A 27,025-nucleotide genomic window follows, 5' to 3' on the forward strand; every position below is an offset into this window, starting at 1 on the left:
TGCATGCCTCTTTTGCCCTTAAACATTATTTTCATGCTGAACCTTACATATTTACAAACTGTGAAGTTAGAGCATTATTAACTATTATTAGTGAAAAATGTTAGAATTGTAATATTTCATGTTTATGTTTTTTATATAACCAAAATACTTTATTGAGTGAAAAAGTACAAGCCTAGAATGAATTATAGTCTTTCACACTGATGAGATTTATTTAATTTAAATCTTTTATCTGAAGAGAAAAGGAAAAAATGTATTTTTTATCTTTTAGTTCTGACAGTAATTCTACACTTTTTCACTGCCACACTATTAGAGTAGATATATTTTCTCAATATACTGCTGACACCACATGCCAATGGATATATCCATCATATCACTTCTGTAATACTATTGCACTATGAAGGAACTAAGATGAAAGCATTACATCTGTGGGAAGAATCTGACCTGTGTCCTTTCTTACATGAGAAAAAGTATGGTGCTTTCAGCCAAAACTGATAGCTACTAATGAAATAATTTTAAAAAATGGCTAAGACTCTGACCTTAATCAAGGAATGTCTGCACAAATATATTACAAAGATATTACAAATTACTGTAAGGTGTCCTTTACCATTCAAAGAAAATAAACGTACTTGCCACAATATGAAAATAGAGCAAACATTCCACACGCTAGTTAATAAATCAAAAATAATAAATCAAGATAATGAATCAAAAATGTCTTTACTATGTAAATTCAAATTCTGACATTTGAAAATATAGGATACATATATTTAGAGCTATGACCACTGAGAAAGATAAAATCCAGAAAATGTCAATGCTGAGTTTTTTGCTTCAGGGCATTCATACTTCTTCACATGTTGAAAATTTTACTCTATAGTTATTTACAATCGTTTTTCAAGACATTTTGTACATTTTTTTGGAGTGTGTGAAGGAAAACCTCCCTGAATAAGAAGACAGATCTGTGCATACCTTGGTTTGATCTTGAGTGGATAACTTTAATTCTATGACATCATAACACATCCTCTTTGTGTTCCTATGTAAATGCTTGACTGCAGCATCTCAAGGTCATGTTACAGGTGAAAAAGGACCATTTGTTTTGAAGGCTGACCAGAGAGGTCAAATGGGATTTTAATTTTTTCTTTAGGCCCTCATGGTTGTCCTTCTCAATTAAAGCAGCTAGTCTGATAAGGAGTAAATCAGCTGCCTAAAGAGAATTTCTATCATCTCAAGATGGGCAGTGGAGCCAGTTCAGAGAGCAAGGAGTCGGCCAGGAGATCCAGAGAACTGGAAAAGAAACTCCAGGAAGATGCAGAGAGGGAAGCCAGGACAGTCAAACTACTACTGCTGGGTAAATAGAATAAAAATTGCTCATAATGTTTTTCCACTGAGGGGTTGCTTTTCTATGGAATTATATTTCAGTAAAGTGAATTTCTCACCTCTCACTATTCTATTTGAAGAAGACAATTCTGTAATATATGTTTGAAAATTTTTGAAATATTTTTGAAAAATTTTCTGGTTGTGGCCACTCATGAAGTCACAAGGAATAGGCTGGAAATGGCTGTGTCACTGCATGTATTCAATTTTAAATGTTCTAAATATTTGACTTTGAATATGTTTGAGAAATGAAAACTTGCTGTTAGAATAAATTTTATTATACAAACTTACACAGAACATAGCACATATCTCTTTTTTTCACGGTTCTATACGCGTTCATTTGCAGGGAGATTAAGTAAGATAAGCAGTTACAGAAAAAATCCACAGGTATCACAAGATATTGATATTGTTTACCTTGAAAAGTGTTTCATTCCATTTTTTAAAGAAGCAGAAAGTGATTTAGAATGGCTTTTTTGGATGTACAATGGAGAGTGAAATGAAAAGTACTCAGATGAATGCAGATAAATATTCTTGCAAACTACTACTTCTAAACCCCACTATGATCAATTTATTAGCAGACAAAAACTGTAATGGCAAAAAAGAAAGGACATTTTTTTCTTGATACAGCTTTATTCTTGTCTTTTTTTCCCATGGTGCTGTGCAGCTTACAAGAAATATCCACGAGCACATTAACACCACCATTATATTAATATTTTGCTTCTAACAGCCTCTTGTAGAAGTTAAGAGTGGTTTCTCCCAATTAACTAAAAGTAGGTTTTGATCATTGGAGTGTTCCTCTTTTTGCCTTTCTTGTAACTGTAGTTCTTGCAAATGCTTTTAAACTGACATTTATTCAGACAAAATTAGATCCCTTAGATAATGTAAATCAACTCTGTTGTTTTGTATCTTATGAAAAAGGTCTATTTATACCTACCTGTTAAAAATCAAAAAAAATATTAATCAAAAAATAAATAAGAGAAGAATATGCAGGTTTCTCAAATAATAATAGGAAGGCAGCAGTTTCATACTCTTTATGTATTATCAGTATTTGGATTGTGGCTTACAAATATTTTCAGTCCAGTTAAGAATACAAAGATTTTCTGTGCCACAGTAATATAAAATATTGCTCCCAATGAGGAAAACTTAAGTTGGTCAAAAAACCCTAGAACAATATTTTAATTTAAAATTCCATAAATTTAAATTAATTTATAGGTGTTGCTACAAAAAGTAATTGGGACACTGAGTTAGAACCAGGATCCATCTAATTCAACATAAGGTCTTTGGCCTTATCCAACCTTATCCATGAGGAAAAAGTAAGAAATCCTTTAAGAGGAATGTATAGGATAAAGAGGAATTTTCCAGATGAAGAGGAATTTATAAGTTAAGCAGTTTTATCTTCAAGCTTTTATGCCCTTACAGTACTACTGAAGGCTGTTTTACAGGAGGACACCAAGTAAATTATTCCCCCCACAGAACATATGTATGTATTTAGTATTAAGGGCTTTGATTTTAAATGTTTCTTAATGTATATAATCAGTCTTCTTCTTACACTATTAATATCAGCCTTGAGATACTTCTAGTAAAATATTTTGAAATTCAATGCAAGCTACATGAAAAAAATTCTATTTTGTTCATTTCTGCCTTGAACATTTTTCATTTTCATTAGCTACACAGGCACTCTTTTCGTTAGACAAGATGACAGTTTGGATCTGAAATACTTTATAGATTTTTACATTATCTTCTTTTACTCACGTCACACATGATAAAAATTCAAATTTTTCAGTGGGTAATATTTTGGAAAGTTTGTTTTCTCCTGAATAAGAAAGTCTTCATAAAAAACATATTGAAGAGAGGGGAAAAAAAAAAAAAAAAAAAAAAAAAAAAAAAAAAAAAAAAAAAAAACACCTTAAATTTTCTTGTTTTTAAAAAAATAAGAGGTGAATAAACTGTTTAGCTGGAGCCTATTGCATCACCAGAGTGAAAGTGTCTCTGGAACATCTGGAATCAGAGGTGTTGAAGCAATGTGCAGAAGGGGCACTATATGATGCCTTCTCTATGGGCTGTGTGAAATATCCAGATAGGAAATTATTAAATCTACCATGTTCAGATTTGTACCTGTTATCTTTCCACACCTCTGAGGTGATATCAGAAATTATACAAATTTTAGGCTTCATAAATCAAGGGCAGCTCTATCCAAGCCATTCTAGTCCTACCTTGTCCTAGCTTTCTGTTCAGCCAGATTTTATGTTGCCTTTATACTTCAGACCAGATGTCATCATTTCTTTTTGCAATAGGCAGGTTGGTAGAAAATACTCAGAACAAAAAATGAGATGCATATCATAAGCTTTTCAGTGTAATCACTTTTTTCCTTACACATAAAATGTAAAGAAACCAGTGTATTCTGACTCTTTTTCGAGAGGATTATTTAAAATCTAATGTGGTATTTCTACAGCCTCTAGTAGATCCCTTTACACAAAATATAAATTACATTCAGGAGAAAAGGCACCATGTTCGTTTATGTCAAGTTCTATGACCCGGGCAGACACACTATCTGGTCGAGATGATTTACAGTTTATAGGGTATGCGCATATAAGCTGGGGGAGGAGGGACATTTCATCACTTTCTGACGTTCCTCACAAGCTGGCCAGGAGCCAAGAGTGTTAAGTCCTCTATGCTAGGTGTTCCCATGCTGTCAGAGCCATCCCATCCCCCAACATGTCCACAAACCCAGTCTCTACATATTTATACTTCAAAAAGATCAGGTTGTTTTATGAGTCTGGAACAAACTCCAAGGTGAAAGTTTTATTTCCTTTGTATCAGGGCCGTATCTGGCCTGCCACGTCACCTGTAGTTTGCATGCTTTGGGGGATGCCAGCTTTCAATTTATAGTTGTGCAAAGTACAGCCAGAATAGCTGAGGTTCACATGATGTTTCACAGAAATAAGAACTTAGATTCAGTTTAAACAACCATTAAAATTTTAACTTATTTATTTTCAAGGTATTACCCCATGTCTCACTATTTACAGTTTTCACTGTTAGGACAAAACCACCCTCGACAGGACCGGCTGACCATCCTCACTTTACTCCCTTTTGAGGCACAACTCACACAATTTAATTAAACCATCTGCTTCAGGGGAACAGAAATTGAAGCTGTTTGGTTTAATTTTTGTAACAAATATTTCTCTCCACTGATTATAAGAAGCCCCTTGTAGGTAATCTGAATGTAGAAATTTATAGTACGGATAGTTAACACCAGTTAAATGAATCAGTTACTGTACTACTGAAGCTTAACTTCCTATTATTAACACCTAACCTGCAAACATAAGCTTTGGGCACAAAGAGAACCCAATAACCCATTGATGGGAATACACTGCTTTTCTTTTTGGAGGGTGGGACAGTATTTAAGGACTTTATTCTCTCAAGAGGGTTTGATCTTAGAATATTTTTCTCAAGTTTCTTTCTGTCATAAACTAAGTTTGTTGAGTCTTGTAAGAGGACCAAGAAGATGTGATTTCCATTCTTGTTCACAATACCCAGAGTTCTGAATGGCACACACAAAGCTCAGGCAGGGGTGTGAAACATTTTCTGATTTTATTTGAATATTTTCTTTTCCTGCTTTTTGCTGATTTATGTCATTGTCAGAGGATTTTCTGACAGGTTTTAAACAAATTATTCAGCAGGGGGGTTTTATTTCCTTATGTTTAATTCTGAAAAATTTTCTAAACTAAACTTTTCCTTCCACAAGGATAATAACTGTAAAGAGATAATAATCCTTTATCTGAGACAGAAAAGCACCTTAATATATAAGAACCTTCTTCAATGTCTCAGCACATGCTAATTTTGACAGCTTGTACTCTCCACAACTATTCTAACAAATTCTGCATAGAAAAAAAAAAAAAAAAAAAATTTAAAAAAAAAATCAAATCAAAGCTAATGGTCTGGGTTCTGTTTTCCCTTGATTTTGTGAGAGTCTCGCTGGGTTTCAGGACCCTCACAATTTTTCTTTATTTCTGCTCTGTCTACATGCCATAGTGTCCTGCAGGGAAGAGGCTGATCACTCCCAGAGCAGGAGGCAGATTTGTGTCAAGATGCTGGGGAACAGCTCCTTTGCAGCCTTGCTGCAGGACCATTCTTCCTCAGGATGCCCAGAACTATGGGAGGCTTCAGACATGGTGGGATGCAGCTCTGGCATGCCCAAAGCAAGGAGAGATGCAGGTTACAGGCAGCCAGAGTTCAGCACCTCACTGAAGGTGAATGTGGCATGGTGGAGGTGATCTCTGGGGAGCAATGTCAATGTTACTGGCACTGGGAACATCTTTCAGCTCCCAGGAACACTGCCAGAGTTTCAGGCATTGACTGAGATTTTTGTACCAGTATTTTCTGTGTAGTTATCCATGTCAAGGAAGTAGAGACAGAAATGAGAGTAAATTTAAGCTAGATCTTAAACATGCAAAATGTAAAAGATAAAATATTGCGATGACTTATTATCACTAGTACCTGTCAGGTGGAGCTATAAATCTTCACAGCAGACAGAGTTTTTCAAAACACTAATTAAGTTCTTCCTGAGCTTCAGGACAAGACTGTTTGTCCTAAGTTCTTGTCTATGATTCAGAAAATCTGGGCTTGAAGAAGATGCCTTCAGCTCTAGTCACACTAGATCTTTTGTGATGCACTTTTGCCACTACTTCTGCAAGTAGAAATCCATTGCAGCAGTGGATTCAACACCAGGGACTGGCCAAAGGAGGAGGCTACATGGTTAAGGCAAGGAATAAAAAAAAACAGGTGCAAAGAAAATTATTCCTGACCCACTTCCTGGGGTGAAAATGCTGCTACAACTAAGATGATACTCAATGGTGAAGCCAAAGTCTGAAAGTCATCTGTTGTTTAGATAAAAGCATTATTGGATCATAAATTAAAGATGAGCAGAGGTAGAAAAATGCATCCAAAATATATAAATTATGCCTCTCACTCTATTTTAACTATTCTCTATTAATTAGAGAAGTTAATTTCTATATTATGTTTCCTGGAATTTTTCCATGAGGTGAATGTACGAATTCTCAGTACAGCCTCTTCTCTTCCCTACAAAAAGTGTAACAAACACTTTTGTCAGCCCCTTGCTGACAGGGCTTTACCAAGTTCTTCACTGGTAAGAAGGTTACTGAAAGGATAATAAATGATCTACAACAAATTTGCATTTTTTCCAAACTATGGCAGATGGCAGCATCAGCCCATTTTGCATGAGCTTGTTTTTCTCTCGCACTTTCTACCATTGTTCGCAGAAAATGCTTTGAGTATGGTTTGCTGTCTTTTGTGATTCATTTGAGTAAATTAATCCCTGTCATTTGAATACTGTTCCCTTTACAGAATGTGTTAGAAAAGTCTGTAATCAGTTTGTTCCATTTACTGAGAAATCCTTGATTAAAAAAAACTAGGCCTCAGGTTTTGGTTTTTCAGTAGTATTTGACACCATACCATCTACAAAGAGAAAAACAGTGATGACTCTTTTAGTACTTCAGCAGAGCTTTTGATACTTTCTCTCAAAGGATCCTGCTGGATAAAAATACATCCAGCTCAGAGCTGGATAACCCAGTTACACAGAGGATGAGCAATGGGCTCACGGGTCAGGCACAGAGGTTACAGTGAATGTGGGGACACCAGGCTGGGGACCTGTCACTGATGGGCTTCCACTGGGCTCCATCCTCAGCCTGCTTCTTTTCAGCATCCTCTTAAATGACTTGGCTGCAGGACTAGAAGAATACTAAGGAAGTTTCTCAACAAACCTAACTTTGGATGAGCTGTCAATTCCCTCCTGGGCAGAGAGGCCCTGCAGAGAGATCTCAGCAAATCAGAGAGATGGGGAATCACCAACCATATGAAGTTCAACCAGGGAAAGTGCTGGATTCCACACATGGGATGGGGCAGCCCTGGATGTACAGATAGACTGGGGAATGAGAGGCTGGAGAGCAGTGCTGGGGAAAGGGACCTGGGCTCCTGGTCAGTGGAAAGCTGAACATGAGCCAGCAGTGCGCTGGCAGCCAGGAGAGCCAGCCCTGTCCTGGCGGTATCAGGCCCAGCATGAGCAGACAGGAAAGAGAGAACAAATTCAGGTAATGAATAGTTTAGTTTCCTAAAAATATGATGAATATTTGTCACCTTGAGTCCTGGGTGCAGTTTTTGGCAGCAGAATATAAAAATGCATTAAGTTACTAGAGAGTGTCCAAAGGAGGGGCAGGAGAATGGTGAAGGGTCAGGAGGGGAATTGTTATGGTGAGCAGTTGAGATCCGTTCAGCCTGGAGAAGAGGAGACTGAGGAGAGATCTCATTGCAATCTTCAACATCCTCATGACGGGAAACGGAGGGTCAAGTACTAGACACTTCAAGATTAGAGGCAGGACTCGAAGAAAGAGCATGAGGTTGTGTCAGGGGAGGTTTAGGATGGATATTGGGAAATGGTTCTTTACCCAGAAGGTGTCTGGGCACTAGAACATGCTCCTCAGGGAAGTGGTCTTGGCACCAAACCTGCAGAGTTCAAGTGTTTGGACAATGCTCTTGGGCACATGGTGTGATTCTTGGGGCATCTTGTGAGGACCAGCATATTCTCTGATTCTATGACTCCTGTCCCATGGATTCACAAAGTTAAATCCTCTCTTTAGGTGCTCTCAAAACCCATCTCTTTTTTGGCAGCTCTTGCCAGCCCTCGTCACTCTCATTGACCGAAGGTGATAGTCACTCATGTTGATTTGAAATGGAGACACTTTGCATTGTGATTACTCAATTTCCATGAGATAAGAGGGCAGATTTGTAGTACATAATCTGGCCAAACCTATGCCCTAGTTCTTCAACTGGCTGTGTAAGCAAATGTCTGCACCTCCTCAGCAGCTGTGGGGTTCCTTCAGAATCATTCCCAAGGTGGAACAGGTGCACTGCTCTGCAGGTTTCCCACTTCCAGCCACAATACTTCACGGCAGAGGAAGTGACAAAAAAGCAGTGTCAAGACTTTTGCTCACGTGCTGCCTTTGCATCATGAGCTAGACCACATGTCAGTCTTTACACTCTGGTTTTCCAGTTGCTCTTGGAAGCTGGCTAAAGGGCATGGAGCTGGCTCACTTGGCTTACAAAAGGTCATAATACACATCAAAAGAGCAGCTACAAATCAGGTAATAAATAGGATACTATCAGAGGCTGTACTTTGTTTATGTTTTTCTGCCCATCTGCCAGAGATTAAATCAAATATCTATATTTTATTTACTTGTTAATTAAAAATTATATGTTTTTCTTTAATTGACTAAATATTCACTTCTATTCAAGTGTTCCTTTCCCTTTCAGTATTAATACTTTTACCCAGACTTTGTTCTTTTCAAATCCAAATGGACATTAGGGAGGGTTTATACTTAGTACAAAGAGAAACTAAGAAATTTGTACTTCTCTTCATGGATAAAAAATTCTGTGTTCCAGAGAGTTATTTTTAATACTTGCTTCTTATTCATCTATCAATCATATCTTCTCAACATTCCCCTTCTGCAGGTGCTGGAGAGTCAGGAAAGAGCACTATTGTAAAGCAAATGAAGTAAGTATCTGGATATGCATATCAGCTGTTGAATTTGGTATGTGTAGTATAAGCTGTCTAGCTTATTAGGATAGCTTATAACTGTGTTATTACAATGTTTATACTTATTTGAATAAAATGCAAAGAAACATTATTCAAAACAAGTTTCCATTCAAATACACTATAAAGAAAATCACCAAGTGTCTGACACACAGGTGGAGTGGTAGTCAAATCTGAATGACCAAATCACGCACTGGGCCCATGCATGGAGACCAGGAAATCTGCTTCCGTGGCTTTGGTGGGAGGTACTGCACTGGGAATGTGACTGTGTGAATGTGACACCAGCAGAGATGGCTGATCCACCTGGCAGACCCCATCTCCAGCAGATGCCAGTGGAGGATGTTTGCAGAAGATCATCAGACCAGCCAAGCCAACACACTTGTGCTGGATGTCCTGGAAGCATCTGATGAGCTGTGGCCTGGGAACCATCCTGAACTCTGTCTCTAGAGTAGCCTTCAGTTAATTCATGTCTACCCCCAGATCTTTTGTTGCAAACTAACAACATCCACAGCATTCTACAGCAAGTAGTTCCAGAGTTTAATTACACTTGGTGTGAATAATCTCCCTTATTATTTTCAATTGATTTCACTGTATTTCAAGAGCAAATATCAAAATATACACACTGTACCATAGAACAGAGAGGGAGCTCTTCCTGGGCACTTTTTGGTGGGTGGGGTTATTTTGGTGGGTTTTGTTGTTGTTATTTCATTGGGGTTTTTCCCCCAAATTGGCCTCTAAAGATCTTTCTTGGTCTCCAAAGTTCTTGCCGAGGTTAAAAAGGTCTCCCACGGGCCAGGGGAGAACATATTTAGCCACCAGCCTGCACAGTGAGCAGCTGTTACCCACAATACCATGGGTAGTGACTGATGTAAGAATTGCTTTTAGTAAGAAAATTGTCAGCACAAATAGTGTTCATACAATAATCAATCTGGAAAAAAAAACCAGGCTGTACAAGTTCATATGCAAAAAACCCTGTTTGAATTTGGACTGACTATCTGGTTACAGAGGTATTGTGAGTACATCATAAATGCACTGCAAGAATACTTGTAGTTTTTTGTTCAAAGTGCATAAGGTGCCTCACAGATTGCAGTCAGGGATTTCACTTCCCTTGGCTTCAGATTAAGGTCAAATCTCTCTACTTGTGTGTACTGACTTACAATTTAGTTTGACAGTATTTTCATACATAGTAAAACATATTACAACTAAATTCATACACGTTTTTCTTTTAAAGGTAACCAAAATGTTAATTATGTATCTAATTTAAAGTAGTAATCCACCAAAGTTCAAGGGACCATACTTAGACTAATGGCAAATGTCCTCCTTTACTCTGCAACCTGACAAAATATTGTTCTTGTGTCTAGCCTTTGATTTCTAAACCTGTCAAAATACAGAAAAAAATTACACAGGGATTGCAGCTGTTTAGGTTTGGTCCCAATTTGTAAGCACCAATCTCTTCCTGTGTAAATTCAAGCAACTTCTTCATTAAATAAGTAATGTTAATATGAACTTAAGTACCCCTAGCTATTTATTATCTTCACCAATGCATTTTAAAGTGTTAACTAAAACATTATCATGTTGTAAGAACAAATTTCTATTATTTAAGCAACTCATTTTGTAATAAAACAAGTTCAGAACCATCCATGAAATACTTAGCTAATATTTTTTTTTGGTTTTTTGCAGTTAAATAGTAGATAAATTTATTTCTGGTTTGAGTTCCATTCAGGAGACCCTCCCTATTCAGCAAACCATTGAGGTGCATTGTGCTCAAAGCTTCTGCAGGCAGGAGCAGATTAAAGATGCTCCTCTGAACTGAGCACTTTAAGAAGGCTGATAAGCTTTAACAGCATGGAGGAAGGGGAGAACACTGCAAAGCTGAGCGTTACATTTAAAGACTTGTGCATTTATAAGCTGTCAAATTGATCACAAATATGAATTATTTTACACGAAAAAGTCACAAAAAATGTGGGGTTTTTTCATATAAAATGTAATTTTTCTGTCATAACCAAGGATTTTTAAAGGGATTTTTTTCTCAGTTAAAACCCCCAATATTGGTTAATATTTTTCAAGTAAGCATAAAATTTTCTAAAGAACACTGACAGCTGCTTAAAAAAGAAATAATTTTGCTGAAAAAATCAGTTTCCAGCAAAATCATAGTAATTTTATTACTAATAACATAATTTTCTAATTAATAAATACCATTTTTTTCAATCTTAATCAAAATGGTATCCTAAGGATTACAGAATATATTCTGATAGTTAAAAGCACTACGGGAAATCTTCTGATAGTTAAAATATAGATATGCTGCAAGGCCCTTGCAGCATAAAAAAGATGAGGATGGTTATGAAATTTACTAAAAAGAAAAAAAAATCTCTGGATCTCTGTGTTTCTAACTGCATGATTTCCAATGTGCGATCCAGCTTTTTTAAAACCAAGTTGTGTATCTCTATGCTGTGCTCTTATTTAGCAGTATGAAGCTTCTACAAGTGTTTCAGTGAATGAAAAGCAAGAAGCAAAACATTTGGTAACTCATCATGCCTGTTGAGACTGAATCAAAGCCACCTATCTGATGAGAAGCCCTGTTTTTGTGAATAAAAGCCTCAGAAGACTGCATCCATAAGGATGGGGGGAGGTGTCTCCGCTCCATGAGCTCCTCTTTTTTCTTTCTCCCAAGTTCAATAGGACGCCTTTGAATCTTGCAGAATTCATTTGAATTCATGATGAAAACAGCATTCAAAGAAAAAACCAAAACCAAACTTCAAAAGAGAGTTCATAGAGTTGCCTGATCTAGAAGCGATCGGGAAAACATTTTAGGGAGCCTTTTTTTTCCTACAGGTGCTATTCCTACAGGCATAGGAATGCAACTTTTGAGTTCTCTGACATCTATAAATCAGAGAGATGTTAAGACACATCAGTTGTCATCTGGGTTTTGTGTGTGTATGTGAGTGAATTATTTTCTGACAGGGTTGATTTGGCCACTTAGGTAGCCCTCTCCAGAGTGTATCTCAGGCAAGATGGGATAAAACACCAAACCCCAAAGCCCAGAAATTCTGTACTTAATAGCCTTCATCTCTGACCAGCTGAGGTGAGGAAGAATAGAGCCTTGGTTCCAGTAGCCAGAGCAGTTTGGTGTCTGCTCATTGAGAGCACACCAGGCCAAAGTGGGTGAAGATTTCATCCTTTTTCACAACTCGTGGAAAAAGATGTCTCTAAGACATGATATAATCACTCCGATTTGGAGAACTTTAACCACATGCCATTCTCCAGTCAAGGAGGATAATGAAATTCTAATTCCTCTGTCAGAATTAGATTACTGAAATTGATTACTAAGGCTCTTTACCCTCTGGAGTAAAATATAAGTCTCCAAAGCCTGGAGATAATAAAACTTTGCTATAACTAGAAACTGTAGCTGATGCACAAAGAAATTTTTTTTGTTTGTTTTCTTGATAAGTGCCTCCCATTGTTGAAACATTTTCCCCAGTAATATTTTTATCTAGGTAAGATTCTGGATAAAAATCAGAATGACTGAAAAAACAAAACCAGCTCATGACAGTATTGGAGTTTCCAACACTAAAACATTTGGGATCTAAGTACAGCAATGCATCTTGTCCTGTATCTCCAGGGATGGGCCTGGCTCCTGTTCTAGACTCATACCTTGATTTAGATTAACCTGTAAGGGGAACAATCAGCATCATTTCACTCAGACTGGCTGCAGACAATTAACCTCACATAGACAGAAACTGCTGTTTTCCTGTTCAAGCAGAATAGGCAGATTGACCATTGAAAAATGCTTTCCAAGGGCCAAATTAATTCAGGTCCTTCTCACACTGACCACAAAAGTACCTGATCTAACTTTTCATTACTTTCTTTTTCTTTTTTTTTTCTCTTTTTTTTTTTCCTTAAATTTATCCCAAAAACCTTTTGTTGTTCTTTTTTTTTTCACCAGGATCATCCATAAAGATGGTTTCACCTATGAGGAACGTGTGGAGTTCAGACCTATTGTTTACAGTAACGCAGTGCAGTCTATTCTGGCTATTGTGAAGGCAATGACTAAGTTAGGAATCAGTTATGAAAACCCTGCTAGAATTGTGAGTATGACACCCTTTCTATTGAAATAGGCATTGAAACTTTTGGGTTTTTTGTAATATAATAATAGAGACTAGTAGGAAAAAAGAGGATATGGTGTTTATGACAGTGGAAACTGAATACCATTTGAATGGTATAACTTGAATAACTCCCTACTTATCTTTGTTTTCTTAAAACTGATGTCTGAGGTCTAACCTTTGCATAAACTCCCATTTTGAATGTTACAAAAGAAATGTTCAAGTTGCAAAGACATTAAAAAAACAAAACAAAACAAAAAAACAAAACCAAACCAAACCAAACCAAACCAAAACAAAACAAAACAAAACAAAACAAAACAAAAAAAACACCACCAACAAAACAAACCAGAATCTTTTCTTAGCTGCTTAGTCACTTATTTATTGCTATTGGGAAATGTAAAAAATATATCCCTTTTATGACCAAACCTTGGGGTTCAGCCATGTAAGGAAAGGTTATGTAGACCTACTGGGAGCATTTCAGTCTGTCATTGCTCCTGGAGCAGAGACCTCTCTGTTGTGTGGGTGCAGGACTGGCACACTGGCAGACAAGTGGAGTCCAACATTCTGACACAGTCAACAATCCTCTGCACGGCACATGGAGGCAAGGCCACAAGAAGAAGATCTGTTATCTTCTGTCAATCACGCTGAATTTTCAAGGGCAGAAATAAAGGAAAAAAAATTTTATTTTCCATGCAATGATTTAGTCTGTTAGACTGCAATTCAGATCTTGCTGAGAATTTCTCAAATGTCTAACAGAATATCAGTTTATTCCAGTTTTGGCAAATTCTGCCTAATCCCTAGAGGTTTATCTTGGAAAGAATAACATCTGCTTATCTGAAAGAGCTTTACTTGTTCCAGAAGTCTACATTTCATTATAATGACGTGGTACTTTGACCTAAAAAATGATAAACAAAATCTTCAGAGGTTACTTAGATTCACAGTCATTTGACAAAACAGAAATTAAATATTTTCCACGAATGCAAGATGTTCAAACAAATGTAACAGGTCCCAAAATAAACACCCAGAAAACAGGACAATGTTAATGTGCTGTACTGCATAAAGAGCCATATCATGGCTCAGCCCATGATACCCACTACGTGGTGCAGATTCTGCCACCTGTTACTGAGATATGTTCTCCCTGTGCCCCAGTATTTCAGTCTCTTTTCTCAACCCTGACAAATTTTCTGAGACATCTGTATGGGCTCGCTCTATGCAAGTTTCTTAGACAACCTTTTCAAGGGACTTCACAGCACAGAGAACTTGTTAAATAGCCCAGTCAATTTCTTAACATTATATATAACCAAATGCAGAAAATAGAGCTTTTTTAAGTTTATCATTTATAGCACAGTCAGCTCACTCTTGCTGGCATTGCAGAATAGACCTCTAGGAACACAGTTGAATAGAGCTGTATAGAATGTTTGCAGTGCCTGTTTTCTTTTTCCCCAGAATGACAGAAGAGCAACCTGGATGTGATTTTTAGAAAAAAAATAGAAATTTTGGTTACATTTATTTGAATTGTCACTAAACAGTGCCTTTTCTTCCAAAAACCTCCAAAAACTTAGCTTACATTTCCCATAAAATCATAAGCCATAGATAAGCTTGAGATGTTTTGATATAAGCTTTGATTTTAGCTGGACTTTGTTCTTGCTTTGAGTTCTGGTCCAGATTTAGCGCTCAAAGTCATCTAGTTCAAGGACTGGGTTTATCCAAGTCCCAAAAGCAATGTGCTTATCCATGTTCCAGGTCTGTCTGCAGATACATCTTACTGGTACAGAAAAGGCCTTAGCACTTAATTTAAAGAACCACTGTTCTGGGGTGTGAAGTAAGTTTTTTCTTTCTAAAGTTTCTAAATCTTTCTAAATCATTCCAGACTATTTTTAGTATGAAAATCATCTGAAGTCTTTGTAAGTGCCAGAGGGAAACAAAAAATTTGTACAAATCAGGTTTGTGATAAGTTCAATCTGCTGCTATCTTTGTTATGTAAGCACCAAAATCCACCCTTTTGCATAATAATCAATGAACATTTACCCTCTACAATGAGATAATCTGAGCCCAAGTCTTCTCACTGTAGGCCATTCAGCCTACAAATCCAGCCTAGTAGGTAGATAGCTGTAATCACTCCGCGATATGCCATATCTTGAAGCAGAGAACATTCTAACTCTTATCTTGCAGCTGAACAAGCGCGCGCCGTGGAGACAAATGCAGGGCACACAGGAGAGAGCGTGACTGGCTTCTGCTGATCCCAGCACTGCAGGAGGGCATGGGGGTGTAGATGGAGCTGGTGCTGTTTGATGTAGAAGGACAATTATCCTTCTGTCTTCCTCCCTCATTCCAGTGAAGGCAAATTTCTAGTGGTTATTTCACCCATTTTTGTTTGTTTTTTTTTTTTTTTTTTTTTCTCCATGCCTACTCAATTTCTCTTTCAGAAGAAAAATGCAGTGTTTAATTTTTGATCTGTCTCTGACTTTTACAAAGTTTCCTTAAACTGCAGCTCCTCTTGAGACATAAAAAATATAGCATATTCCTAAAATAAATTTGTTAAAAATTTTGGGGAGATGATTCCTGGTTTTGAATAAAACATAATCCCTGCCAAAACAGTGTCTGTCAGAATCCATTTTTACTTTTGCAACTATTGACTGCAAGTCACTTCAGTTGTCTACTTCTACGACTAGGAAGGAATTATGTTTTATAATTACCCCTTGTTGTAGCAGGGTATCAAATTACTATTTTAATTATTCTCTTTATTTACAGTAAATTCCTAAGCTGTTAATTACTGAAAAGAAATATTTTTAATGAAATAGATTATTTAAATTATTTTTTGTTTGTCTACAAAAGGAAGAAATTACAGATAATATATTTAAATATTTGGGATTTTATTCTGTACAGGATTCTTCTTCCCCACATATGGTTAATGCATTCACTAGTTATATTCACTTTGTCACATTTCTTACTGGGGTCTAAAGTTAGAAATTTTTTTCTTATAAATACATTCAAAAACACCTTTAGATATAGACTTCTGCATTGATATAGTTATAATATATTTGAACTTTAATTGTCCTTTTTAATTTAATTTTTGATACCCTATTATTCTCTCTTAATATGAAAGCCTTCTATCTAAGCTGGAATATTTGTGAATGCTTATGGCAAGATGAGCCCTCATGAACAATAAAAAGATGAAAACTGTGTATATCACAATTTCACCCTAACCTTGGCACTACCTAATGGGAAGTGAGCTTGTAAAAGGATGTTTACATGCACAAGACAGTACAGCAAGCTGTCAAAAACCAGAGAAAATGAGAAATTTTGCCCTTGCAACTCATTATAAACCAAGCACATCTTCAAGGAGGTGAAGGGGCACAGAGCGCTTGCACAATATTGACTGACATTTCTCTTTAGGAAGACGAAAGGAAGCTGTGTGCCATGGCAACAACTCTGGAGGATGGCAGCATGTCTTCTGAGCTGGTTGGGCTCATCAAGCAGCTGTGGCACGACGGTGGGACGCAGACCTGCTTTGCCAGGGCAGCAGAGTACCAGCTCAGCGACTCGGCAGCATAGTAGGTGACACCCGCTGCTGAACAGCTGGATGCTGCTGCAACAACATCTGCCCCCCACGCAGGACAGCCTGTGAAAATCATTCACCTGAAAAAATGAGGGGGCTGCTAGGGTTTATAATATATCAGAAGTGTTTAACTGGAGGAAACAAGTGAAAACAAGGTTTCAGAAACAATTTGTTTCTGTGAGTTTGTTTCAAAGGTTAAAAAAAAAAAAAAAAAAAAAAAAAAAGTGTATTCTCCCTCTGAGTATTTCTAAGATGGAAAAGGTGACTTGAAATGGCTTAGGTTTTACCTTGAGTGATATTTGGTATATCTAGTAAGATGTTAAATATAAGCCCGGAGGAAATGATAAAAACTTTCCTCTAAACTAACCCGGCTGCATGGACAGGTGTTTCCCAGGTCATTACCACCTCCGCTGAACCAGAGGTGCTGCAGCTCCAGCCTGACAGCCCCAGTTCCCTTTCTGAGCCCTGGGAGACACAAGAGCAGGGGGCTGATTGGGGCTGCTCAAGCCCAACCCCACCGAGGATCGCCGTGCAGCTGGGGCACATCTACTTCAGATGTAGTTGTGACTCCAGACTTTTCAGGAGTCCCTGGCTTGGCTGCTTCTGCAGATGTTCTTGCTGGCTCCAGCCCTGCTTGGCTGCCTTCTCAGCTCATACAGGGCCATGAAGGGAGGTGTCACTTGGTGAGAGTTTTTTGAGAGTTCTCAGGTCTGACTCCAGACCTGGGGCAGAGGTTTGTTCCAGCCAAGGTCCATCTGCTGAGGTTCCTCCACTCCTGGAGCTCCTCCTGCAGGCTGAGGGCACCTGCAGGGTGAAACCTTCCAAGGTGTTGGGTGTCCCTTCTACCAGGTAGGAAAAGAAAGACATGGCTTTCTTATTTCCAAACAATGTTGGACTTCAGGAGGCCACCTGAAGGCATCCATGGTGCAATAATTGTAGATATAGTGCATGAAATATGCAGAGAAAATATTAAAAATTGTTTATCTCTTTAAATCTTCCAAACAAGAATGAAGACCTTTTGCAAGGGTCCTAAACAAAGAAAATATTGCCTATGTTGATTTGTGCCTGATTTGACATTATTTTATAGCTGTGCTGTATTTTTATAAAATGGTACAGAGTAATTTTTTTCTAACGTATCCCTTCTGACAGGTTCCACTGCCATTCCCACTAAAAGCCCATAACAAGCTAGTCATAATAAGTAAATGGAAAACTACCTCTTAAATTAAAATAAATAAATAAATAAATTAGCCCTGTTTGCCAGTTAATACTCTTTTGTGTACACTCTGCCTGGCAAATTAGGTTTTGTTGTCTACCAAGAAGATAGAAGAACCTAAATCAGTTCCCTATCAGTGTTATTGTTTGTGTCCTGTTTTAACTTGCAATAGCTTTCAGTATTTTAGGAGATTAATATAGATTGTGTCTGTGGTTATAATTTTTTTTTCTAGACTTACATTAAAAACAACTACAGTGATATGTTTTTCATCTGCTTGAACATTTCTGATAATTTCTTGAAAATCCTGCTTCTCTGTCTTCATCTTTTGGTACGTGACGCTTCTAAAATTCTAGCCTTTGGCTCTGAACCATTAAAATCAACTCAATATTTGTCCTTGCTGCTGGGCTTCTAATGATCCGTTCAGAGTCAGCTACAGTCAATCAACCATCTAATGCTGCAGTTCAATTTCTTTTACTCAAACCCCTGTTCCTCAGTGCCTTCAAATCAGCTCTTACAAAGAATATTGATTAATACTATGTAAACTCTAACTTTCTGAGGTTATCTCCTCTGACTTTTTTCATTATTAATTCATGCCAATGAAGTTTGATCACCGCTTTTCCTTTATGTGTTTTAATTGAAAAACAAAAAAGACATCTTCTGAATAATAGAAAAAAAATCCTTCTTTGTCAAATTTGGCTGGAATTTCTCCCTTAGAACTGGAACATATTCTGTTTTAAAATGGAGTGATGAGTACGAAAGGGCAAGATTGCGATTATAAATTGTGACTGTACTGTCATTTTACAGCTACCAGTAGTAGATGGTGCATCTTGCTAATGCAATCATTTTCATCTCAGGGTAGGAGTCCTGTCACCTCATCCAAGCCAAGGAAAGATCAGCATTTACTGACCTACCAATTTCCATTCCCTCCTTTCCCAGTGGAGAGATGGTCTGCAGTCTCCCCTTGGAACTGCCTACGGCGCTGGGAAGAGCCTGAAATTGCCTCCTGCTCCTTTAATGAGATAATTGACTTGGTCTAATTTTTTATGCAATTACAATTGGCTGTGTTGAATTGAATTTAGACATTTGTGGCTAAGAACTATGAGAACTTCATTTCATATTCAAGTGTCTATTTTAGTGCTTACATGCTTTATAAATAACAAAACATCTTCTGTTTCTGCCTTCCACAAAGGTGATCTGAGATGTGTTTGCCTCAGGCCCTACTCAGAGAAACAGATCTATATTGCTTTTTTTTTTTTTTCTATCTTTCTTTCTTTCTTTCCCCAACCCACTGTTTCCTGGCCTCAAATGCTGGGAAAACATTAAATTACTCAGATCAGGTTCAAAACCCATTGCAGACTGGGTACAGTTTATTCAACTTAAAATAAGGTAATCCCACTTCCAAACACTATGTGGAACTACTCAAGACCCTGTCTTTTTACATTTTTATTTTATTTTACTTCATTTCATTTTATCCTATTTTTTAAATTTTTTTCTGAACTTACAGATCTGTTAAATACTGTGCACAAGGATGATGATCTGTGGGATTCCTTTTGGAAGATTCTGGTTAAACTGAGCAGCAGAACTTCCTGCTGGGCAGACTTAGTGTAGAGAGGAAAAAGAAGGCATGGAGCCTAATAAACATTAGAGACACAGTGTTTTGTTTGTCAGAGCCACGAGGCTACAAATAGGAAGGTGCCAACTGAATATGCTTCAGCATATTGGACCCTGGATGTGTTTCAGCTATTGGGTGGTTTCTTTGTGTGCTTTTGGCTTTGGTCTTTATTTGAATATTAGTAACTAAAATGCAGGAAGTTACTCAGGCATGACCTTTTTTTTTTCTTTTTGTCAACTCATAACCCCTCTGCACAGAACCCCAGACAAGCCAGTGGCACTCAGAGGCTCTGCCCAGACATTTAAAGAAAGCTGTCTGCCCCTAGAAGAGATAGAAGTGTTGGACAAAAACAACCTTCCAAAGATCTGGTTTGGGTTCTCATATAATGCAGATATAATTTATCTCTGTATACCAGAAGTAAAAACAGATACAGTTTTTCAAGGGCTCATCAGAACACTAACCCAGGGGATCCTCAGCTTCATTGAAGATTTTTAAAAATCACCATGTACCTTCTTGTTGTAAATAGAGAGGTCTAAAGGAAAAACAGCCCTTGAAAGTGAATTTCTCCAAAATATTATGCCCTCCCTTTCATTTAGGAGGGAAAATACTGTTGCAACCAGTTTAACAAGCTGAGTGATTCCTTACGAATCTGCTTCTGCAGGATTCTTGTGGTTCTTCACCGGAGGTAACATTTCCCACTTGCTGAGAGAAAATGCCCAAAACCCATTTGCTGACAAGGTGGTTTTCAGGCATCCCCAAGGAAAATAAAGATTTTCCTTAGCTGCAATTCTCAGAAAAGTGTTTATTATGTGCAACTGAATTACACTTCAATATACAAGGGGAAAAAAAAAAAAAGTCTCTGAATTGTGGAACTCAGTTGTATAAAAACCAAAAATATTGTATTTAAATGTGTAATTTACATAACATATTTAAAAGTGGATCAGTGTGGGGTGAATACGGACGCTTCACTTTTTGAATTCACCGACCACCATTTCTTTCTTACTCTCCTTAGTTACCTCAACGATTTGGACAGGCTGGCAACACCAGACTACGTCCCTACTGAGCAAGATGTCCTGCACTCCCGGGTGCAGACAACTGGGATTATAGAGACACAGTTTTCTTTCAAGGACTTAAACTTCAGGTATGAAAGCCATATTGTACAGTCTTCTTGGGGTTTATCTTTCTTAGGTATTTTTTTCACAGGTATTGACTTATTATAACACAGATGTTATCATGGTGATATCACTGAATCCAGTCTTATTGAACATTTTTACACAGCTGAAAAAGCAAGATATTTTATTATCAGTACTCTAACTTTGAGCATAAAGTGGACCATTATAAGCGGATCACAAATACTGGGTTCTAAAGAGACATTTTTATGTATGTAAATGTCTAAAAAAATTCAGTTATATTCTGCCTTTTGAATAATTGTGACATTTACAAAATTTGTGTACTTAAATGTCCTTAAGAACACACACAAAAAAATTGATGTCTACCAATTTGCACACACTCTCAACCTTTCACTCTTCTTTTGAGAATGGAAATAACTGCTTTTAACACTAGAATGCACTACAGTTTATAAAAACAAAACAAACAAACAAAATCTCTCCCATGGGAAATTTCAGTGTTACCAAGCATGTCTTCATGCTCATTTAAGATGAAAACCAAACTGTTCAGAAAAAAAAGGAAAAAGAAAAAAAAAAAAAAAGTCTTTGAGAAATTTGACTGAATTGTTTTACACTTTCAGGCATTCAAGATCTAGTTATGCTTGGTGAACCAATTAAAAACATCTAATTGAACATGAATATGGAATTGAATGAATTATTATTATTTCAGAGTTCTATAATACTTTTCTCTGTGGACTGAAATCCATTTAATTCTTAATTTAAAGGCTAGGGTGCATATTGAGGAATGCAGTCTAGACGAGTAACTGCCTGTAGAGACAGACAGATTTATAAAGCATGAAGATTATAACTTTTACACTTTTCATTTGGCTTCTTTCTCCTCATGTGCCAATTAAGCATTTCCCAAACCGTCTATGCTACCACACAGATGCTTTAACACAACAGATATTGCACATACAAAACAAGAACCTGAAGTAGATGTCTCACAAATAAATTGTTATCATCTATCAGTATTCTGTTCACTCATGAAAATTCATGAGATGCCCACAAATGCTACAATGCAATGTCAGAGACATCATCTGCTTTTTCTCGGATTGACATATTTCCAGACAGCTTTGTACACTGGAAATCTGAATGCCTTCAGTTACAATCATAGCTCATGTAAGAAATAAATTCAGGGAGGAGAAAGAAACCACCAGAGGGAAATCATCATTGACACAGATGCTATCAGTCCTGATATGAGAATATCAGCATTGGTGTTTGGGTCTAGCTGAAATGCAGCACAACTGGGAATTTAGTTACCTGAGGGTCTGCAAAAAGGAGGAAGGCCCTCAGTGCCACCACAAGCACAAACCCCATTGTTTTTACCCTCTCTGCTGTGCATCACAGTAGTGTTATGTGAGTAAATTCATGGGGGGTTTCAGGCAGTTGAGTAATATTAGGTAAAATCACCACAAAGGAGTCTGAGGGGCTTGAGCTGCTAAAGTGGTGCAGAACAATTATAAATCCATGTTAACAAGCTAGGTACTGCTACTTTGCATTGCCATAGCAATGCAAAACACCTGGAGGATCCTGATGTCTCTGTACCAGGTTTGATAAGTACCATAAAAACATCTATAAAGAGAGGAAGACTTGCACATTCGTAGTGAGGTTTGGCTGATGTACTGATGGGGCTTCAGGTCACAAACCATACATGGATACAAAAAACCCACTAACAGATGCCTCATTTACTGAACTGAATGAGACAGAAAACATTTTGTATCTGCAGTAAACATCTAAATCCCGGGGCTGCTCCAGGGAACTGAATTGCAGTTGCACAGAAAGCATTGATTTTTATTCGCTCCTTGCTTAGTGGTTACTTTGCTGGTTTAGTGCAATTGAGCATCCGTGTGCTCTTCAATTTATTTCACTAATGTTGACTTAGACCTCCGAACATATTTAAATGTTTTTCAAGGGAGGTCTGATCTTCATAGTTCCTCTTCTAGGTTCCTTTCTATTGGTGTGCTAGGAAGAGTTTGACTGAAGTCAGGAAAGCTTTATTTTAATCCTCAGGCTTCTCTGTGTGTACCATTGAATGAGTATATAGCTAATTCTGTATCTGCAGCTAAGTTTCTCAAGAGCCATTGTGCGTGGTGGGAAAATATAGTGATTTCTAGACGAACTTTGACCATCTTGGTAAAATAAGATCACCTCATTTTCTACCACTTATGGAGGGACTTTGGTTTTACATGTGTGTGTGTTAAGTTCTGGGCTGAGAAGAGAGAAGCAAACTAAGGTTAGTACAACAAAAAATCTCCATAAGCATTGCCTCTGGCCTTGGTCTTGTCCTTTTTAACTGACTTCTCATGAATATTCGAAGAGCCATATGCTAAAAGCTCACAGGAAGTGAATACTGCTTCACATGATTATGTATACTGAAACAAAACTTTCCTGAAGATTAAATTTTGAAGCTTTTTAATTTTTTTCCTGCCATAACCCTGATTTCAGAGTTATACACCACAAATCAAGAAAAGCATGTAATTTTTAGTGACTTTTGAGTATTAATCAGAGACAAAAGTCAAGATACTTTATTTATGCTGACCTCACTCTTCAGTAGACCTTCTGAACTCAGTGAAGATATGCTTGGAAGAATCTCATTACTGTTGTCAAAATCTTGCTCTAAAACAATTTCCCGATTTCCAAAATAATTCACTTTTATAGATATCCAATTAAAAAAAAGATGAAATGTACCGGGGGGGGGAGAAAAAAAAAATCGATTACTCCTCAGGTGCAGAAACAGTTCATTAGGAGCATTGTAAAGGGTTTAATTTTTTTCTAAGGATGAAAAAACTCCATTTTTAACATCCTTTTTTAACATGCACTGCTGATGGTGAAGGAAAAAAAAGATTAAGATACTGCAAAAAAAAAAGTGTCAGTAACAAATTATTCTTGCTCTGTTTACTACTGACATGACTGTTTCTTACTGAATCCCAATATATTCATTGCTATATTGAGTTGTGTTTAATTTTCAGATACTGCAGGATCCAGAGATCTAATGCATATTCTTGAAGGAAGGGGTAATCCAACAGGGGATTAGGTTTTACAGTATTAAGTTCAACAGCAGGCAGCCCAGGGAAAAAAACACACATGGGCTAGGAAACAGAAAACCTTAGGGCAAGATAAATTTGATTTTTTTATGTTTTCCCTGTTTTCTAAGGCACTTGAAAAATTTTCACATTTGGCACCTTTTGTTTCAGGAAAAGAAGTGAAAAGAAAGCCCTAGCCCTTATCACTGATGAACTGCAAATATGATTGGGGATTTTGGAAGCCGGGGCTAAGGGTCCTTACTAGGTCCTAGCTAGGTATGCCCAGCTGGCTTTGGATCCCATAGAGAGTTCATATGACACTACCCAAAGCAATTCCTGGAGAAGGTGTAAGGAAATTATTGCAGGGAAGGACAGCCCTACAATTCCTGCTGTGCAAAGGAAGGGATTCCTGCTCTCCAGGAGCTGCTGCTCAAGAAAAGCTAATGAATGAGATGGATAAGGAAGAGACCCTCCAAAGGTGTGATGTGGGTTATGTGGCAAGCTCAGTGATCACTCCAGGGCAGTGAGCAGATGGCAACCTCTATCCATGCACAACCAGGCGTCAGTGTGTGACTGGCCTTCAGACGTATGTCTTTTTGGTCAGCATGTCTGTTCACTGCAAGCAAAACCATGACCTAGTAAATGACACTGAATTTGAGGGTCTTCTATCAATGTCTCAGAACTCTGCCCTAAACAAATCCTGGTCTGTAAGTCTTAGTCCCACACTGAGCCCCACTTCTTCAGCACAAAGTGCCACATGAAAGTTCCAAGCATTAATCATACAGGCAGGTATTTAAACCTCTTTATTTCGTTTTATACCCACTACAAAGCCGTGAGTAACAACACACAGCACTCCTCGACCTGTTTGGGTACGAACAGACCAATATTTGGAAAAGCTGGATTTTTGTCATTCATCTCCATTTGAACTCTGTGCATTAAAAGCATGACTGCATCCTTATTGGTGCCTTACACTGTACATAGATTATTTTTTTTCTGCAAAGGATGTTTGATGTGGGTGGACAACGATCAGAGAGAAAAAAGTGGATTCACTGCTTTGAAGGAGTTACTTGCATCATATTCTGTGCTGCACTCAGTGCCTATGACATGGTTCTGGTGGAAGATAAAGAAGTGGTGAGTCAGAACAGACAAACAGCTCTTTTTGCTCCTAAGTTTTAATGTACACTCTGATGGTACATTCTCATTCTCTGATAACCATTTAAAGGCTATTGCACTCTATTGGTTCTTTCCAGTATAGGGCGTTGCAGTAAAACTGACATATGGAGATGAGATTTGTCAGTCTCATGTTTATCTCTTGCACCTCAACAGAACAGAATGCATGAAAGCCTTCATCTGTTCAACAGCATCTGCAACCATAAGTGCTTTGCAGCCACTTCCATTGTGCTGTTCCTGAACAAAAAAGACCTCTTTCAAGAGAAAATAACAAAAGTTCACCTTAATATCTGCTTTCCTGAGTATAATGGTAAGTCTGGGGTGTTCAGGGAAAAACACGTTCAGATGTTTGGTGTAGGCCATGCGTTAGAGACTGAGACTTTGATTCGTGTCACCTACATATTAGCCTTTAAATATTAAGCCTCTTATCTAAGCATCTTCTCATGAAAGAATGGTAAGAGACTGACACAGTCAGAATTCCACTCATCTCACCAACTCACCATGTTTATCCTTGGGTGGGTTCATTTCTCTCCCTGGAGATGCTTATTTCTGTCCATTGTTGGTAGAGGAAAGCTGAGCAATCTAACAGTTTCAGATGGCTGAAGGGTGCTGTGATGGACTCAGCCAATATTTCAGTACAAGTCAGTATCTTATCACTCACACACACACCACAACCAAATCCAAGATTTTTGTCCCTATTTGAAGAACTCATTCCATAAGGGAAGTCTGTCTCTTTTTGTATGTCATAGTAGTGTCTAGTGGAAATTAAAAACCACCAGATGTTCCCAGTTGATGCAAGAGAATATATAAGGCTGTGTCAGAAATTTCCAAAGAAAAACCAGTTTAGATAGAAAATTTTCATACCTAATGCATGAAGTTAATGCAAATAGAAAGCAAAGAAAAAAAAAGTTAGAAAACATTGTTTCTTGTTTCTTTGCAGTTATGAGGGCATACCAGTCTTCTTTTGTTTTTACTTTTCTTTCCACTAGGAGAAAACACATTTGAAGATGCTGCAAATTACATCAAGAAACAATTTCTAGACTTGAACATAAGGAAACAAGATAAAGAGATATATTGTCACTTGACCTGTGCCACAGACACACAGAATGTCAAATTTGTTTTTGATGCAGTCACAGACATAATAATCAAAGAAAATCTGAAAGACTGTGGGCTTTTCTAACCATTCATTCTGTTGCTCAGATCTTCAGTCCACTTTCCTCTCTTCATCTGATGTGCTGACTGAAACAAAAAAAAAAATTCCTCTAGGTAAGAAACAATATCAATTAGGCACCCATTAGCATCAGCTGAAGTGTTGGATACAGCCTAAGCATTGCAGACCAACACAGACCTTCCAGATATCATAAGATTAAAAAAAACTTTTCAAGATGACAGCTGCTGATAAATCCTACTGGAATCAAAGTCACATTCCTATTTAAATCAATATCATAGAAATATAGAATCATAGAATTCTTTGGTTTGGACAAGACCTTCAGGATCATCTAGTTCCAATCCCCGTGCCATAGGCGGCCACATCTTCCACTAGACCAGGCAATCAGCACTTCTCAGGAAACAGGGGACACCTCAGTATCCTGTGTCTTCTAGTCACAGGATGAAAAAAGATAATATATCAGAGAACTGACTTATTTACAATTGGGGCCTAAAGAAAACTCTAGCTTTAAACAGTATCAATACATATTTCACGTTCTGTTTTTATTTGTGCTACATAAACAACTGAAAGTGACATGTCATTCATTCAACAAAAGCAACCCCCCCAGACTTCGATGGTGTATGGTGAAGAGCAGTGCAAATCTGAATGTTGAATTATACTGTTCTGTCAGAAGAGCTGAGGGACATATGCATAAAAACTGCACACACACGAAACTGACAAAATTCCCAGTTTGAGAAAAATTAAACACTGTAAGATGGAGGCAAGTTTTGTAAATCCCTAAGGAGGAAAAAAAAATATAATGACTGTCAGTTTCTGCAAAAGCCACAAAGGCAAATTGAAATATTTTTGGGTTTAGAATTAAATACAACACTTTCTTAAAATGCAATTAATAATCCTGCTACTCAACAGAAATGGCAGCAGTAACTTCTACCACTGCAGAGCAGATGTAAACCCACCAGTCCTCATGGCAAAAACACATCCTTGGGACTTTGGCACAGAGCACCTTTCTCTACACAAAAATCCTGCTAATGCAGAACTGC

General features: G+C 37.6%; 1 protein-coding gene across 1 annotated transcript; it reads left to right on the forward strand.

The window, feature by feature from the left end:
- The first annotated feature begins 1,224 nt into the window (after positions 1-1,224).
- Positions 1,225-27,025, forward strand: GNAT3 (G protein subunit alpha transducin 3). Its single transcript, XM_040062099.2, has 8 exons — positions 1,225-1,342; positions 8,893-8,935; positions 12,918-13,059; positions 16,471-16,628; positions 20,471-20,599; positions 24,649-24,778; positions 24,974-25,127; positions 25,807-27,025. Exons 1-8 carry the CDS (start codon positions 1,225-1,227, stop codon positions 25,995-25,997), a joined length of 1,065 nt encoding a protein of 354 aa, XP_039918033.1. The 3' UTR covers positions 25,998-27,025.

The sequence above is a fragment of the Hirundo rustica genome, chromosome 4, assembly GCF_015227805.2.
Source record: "Hirundo rustica isolate bHirRus1 chromosome 4, bHirRus1.pri.v3, whole genome shotgun sequence".
Classification (NCBI taxonomy): domain Eukaryota; kingdom Metazoa; phylum Chordata; class Aves; order Passeriformes; family Hirundinidae; genus Hirundo; species Hirundo rustica.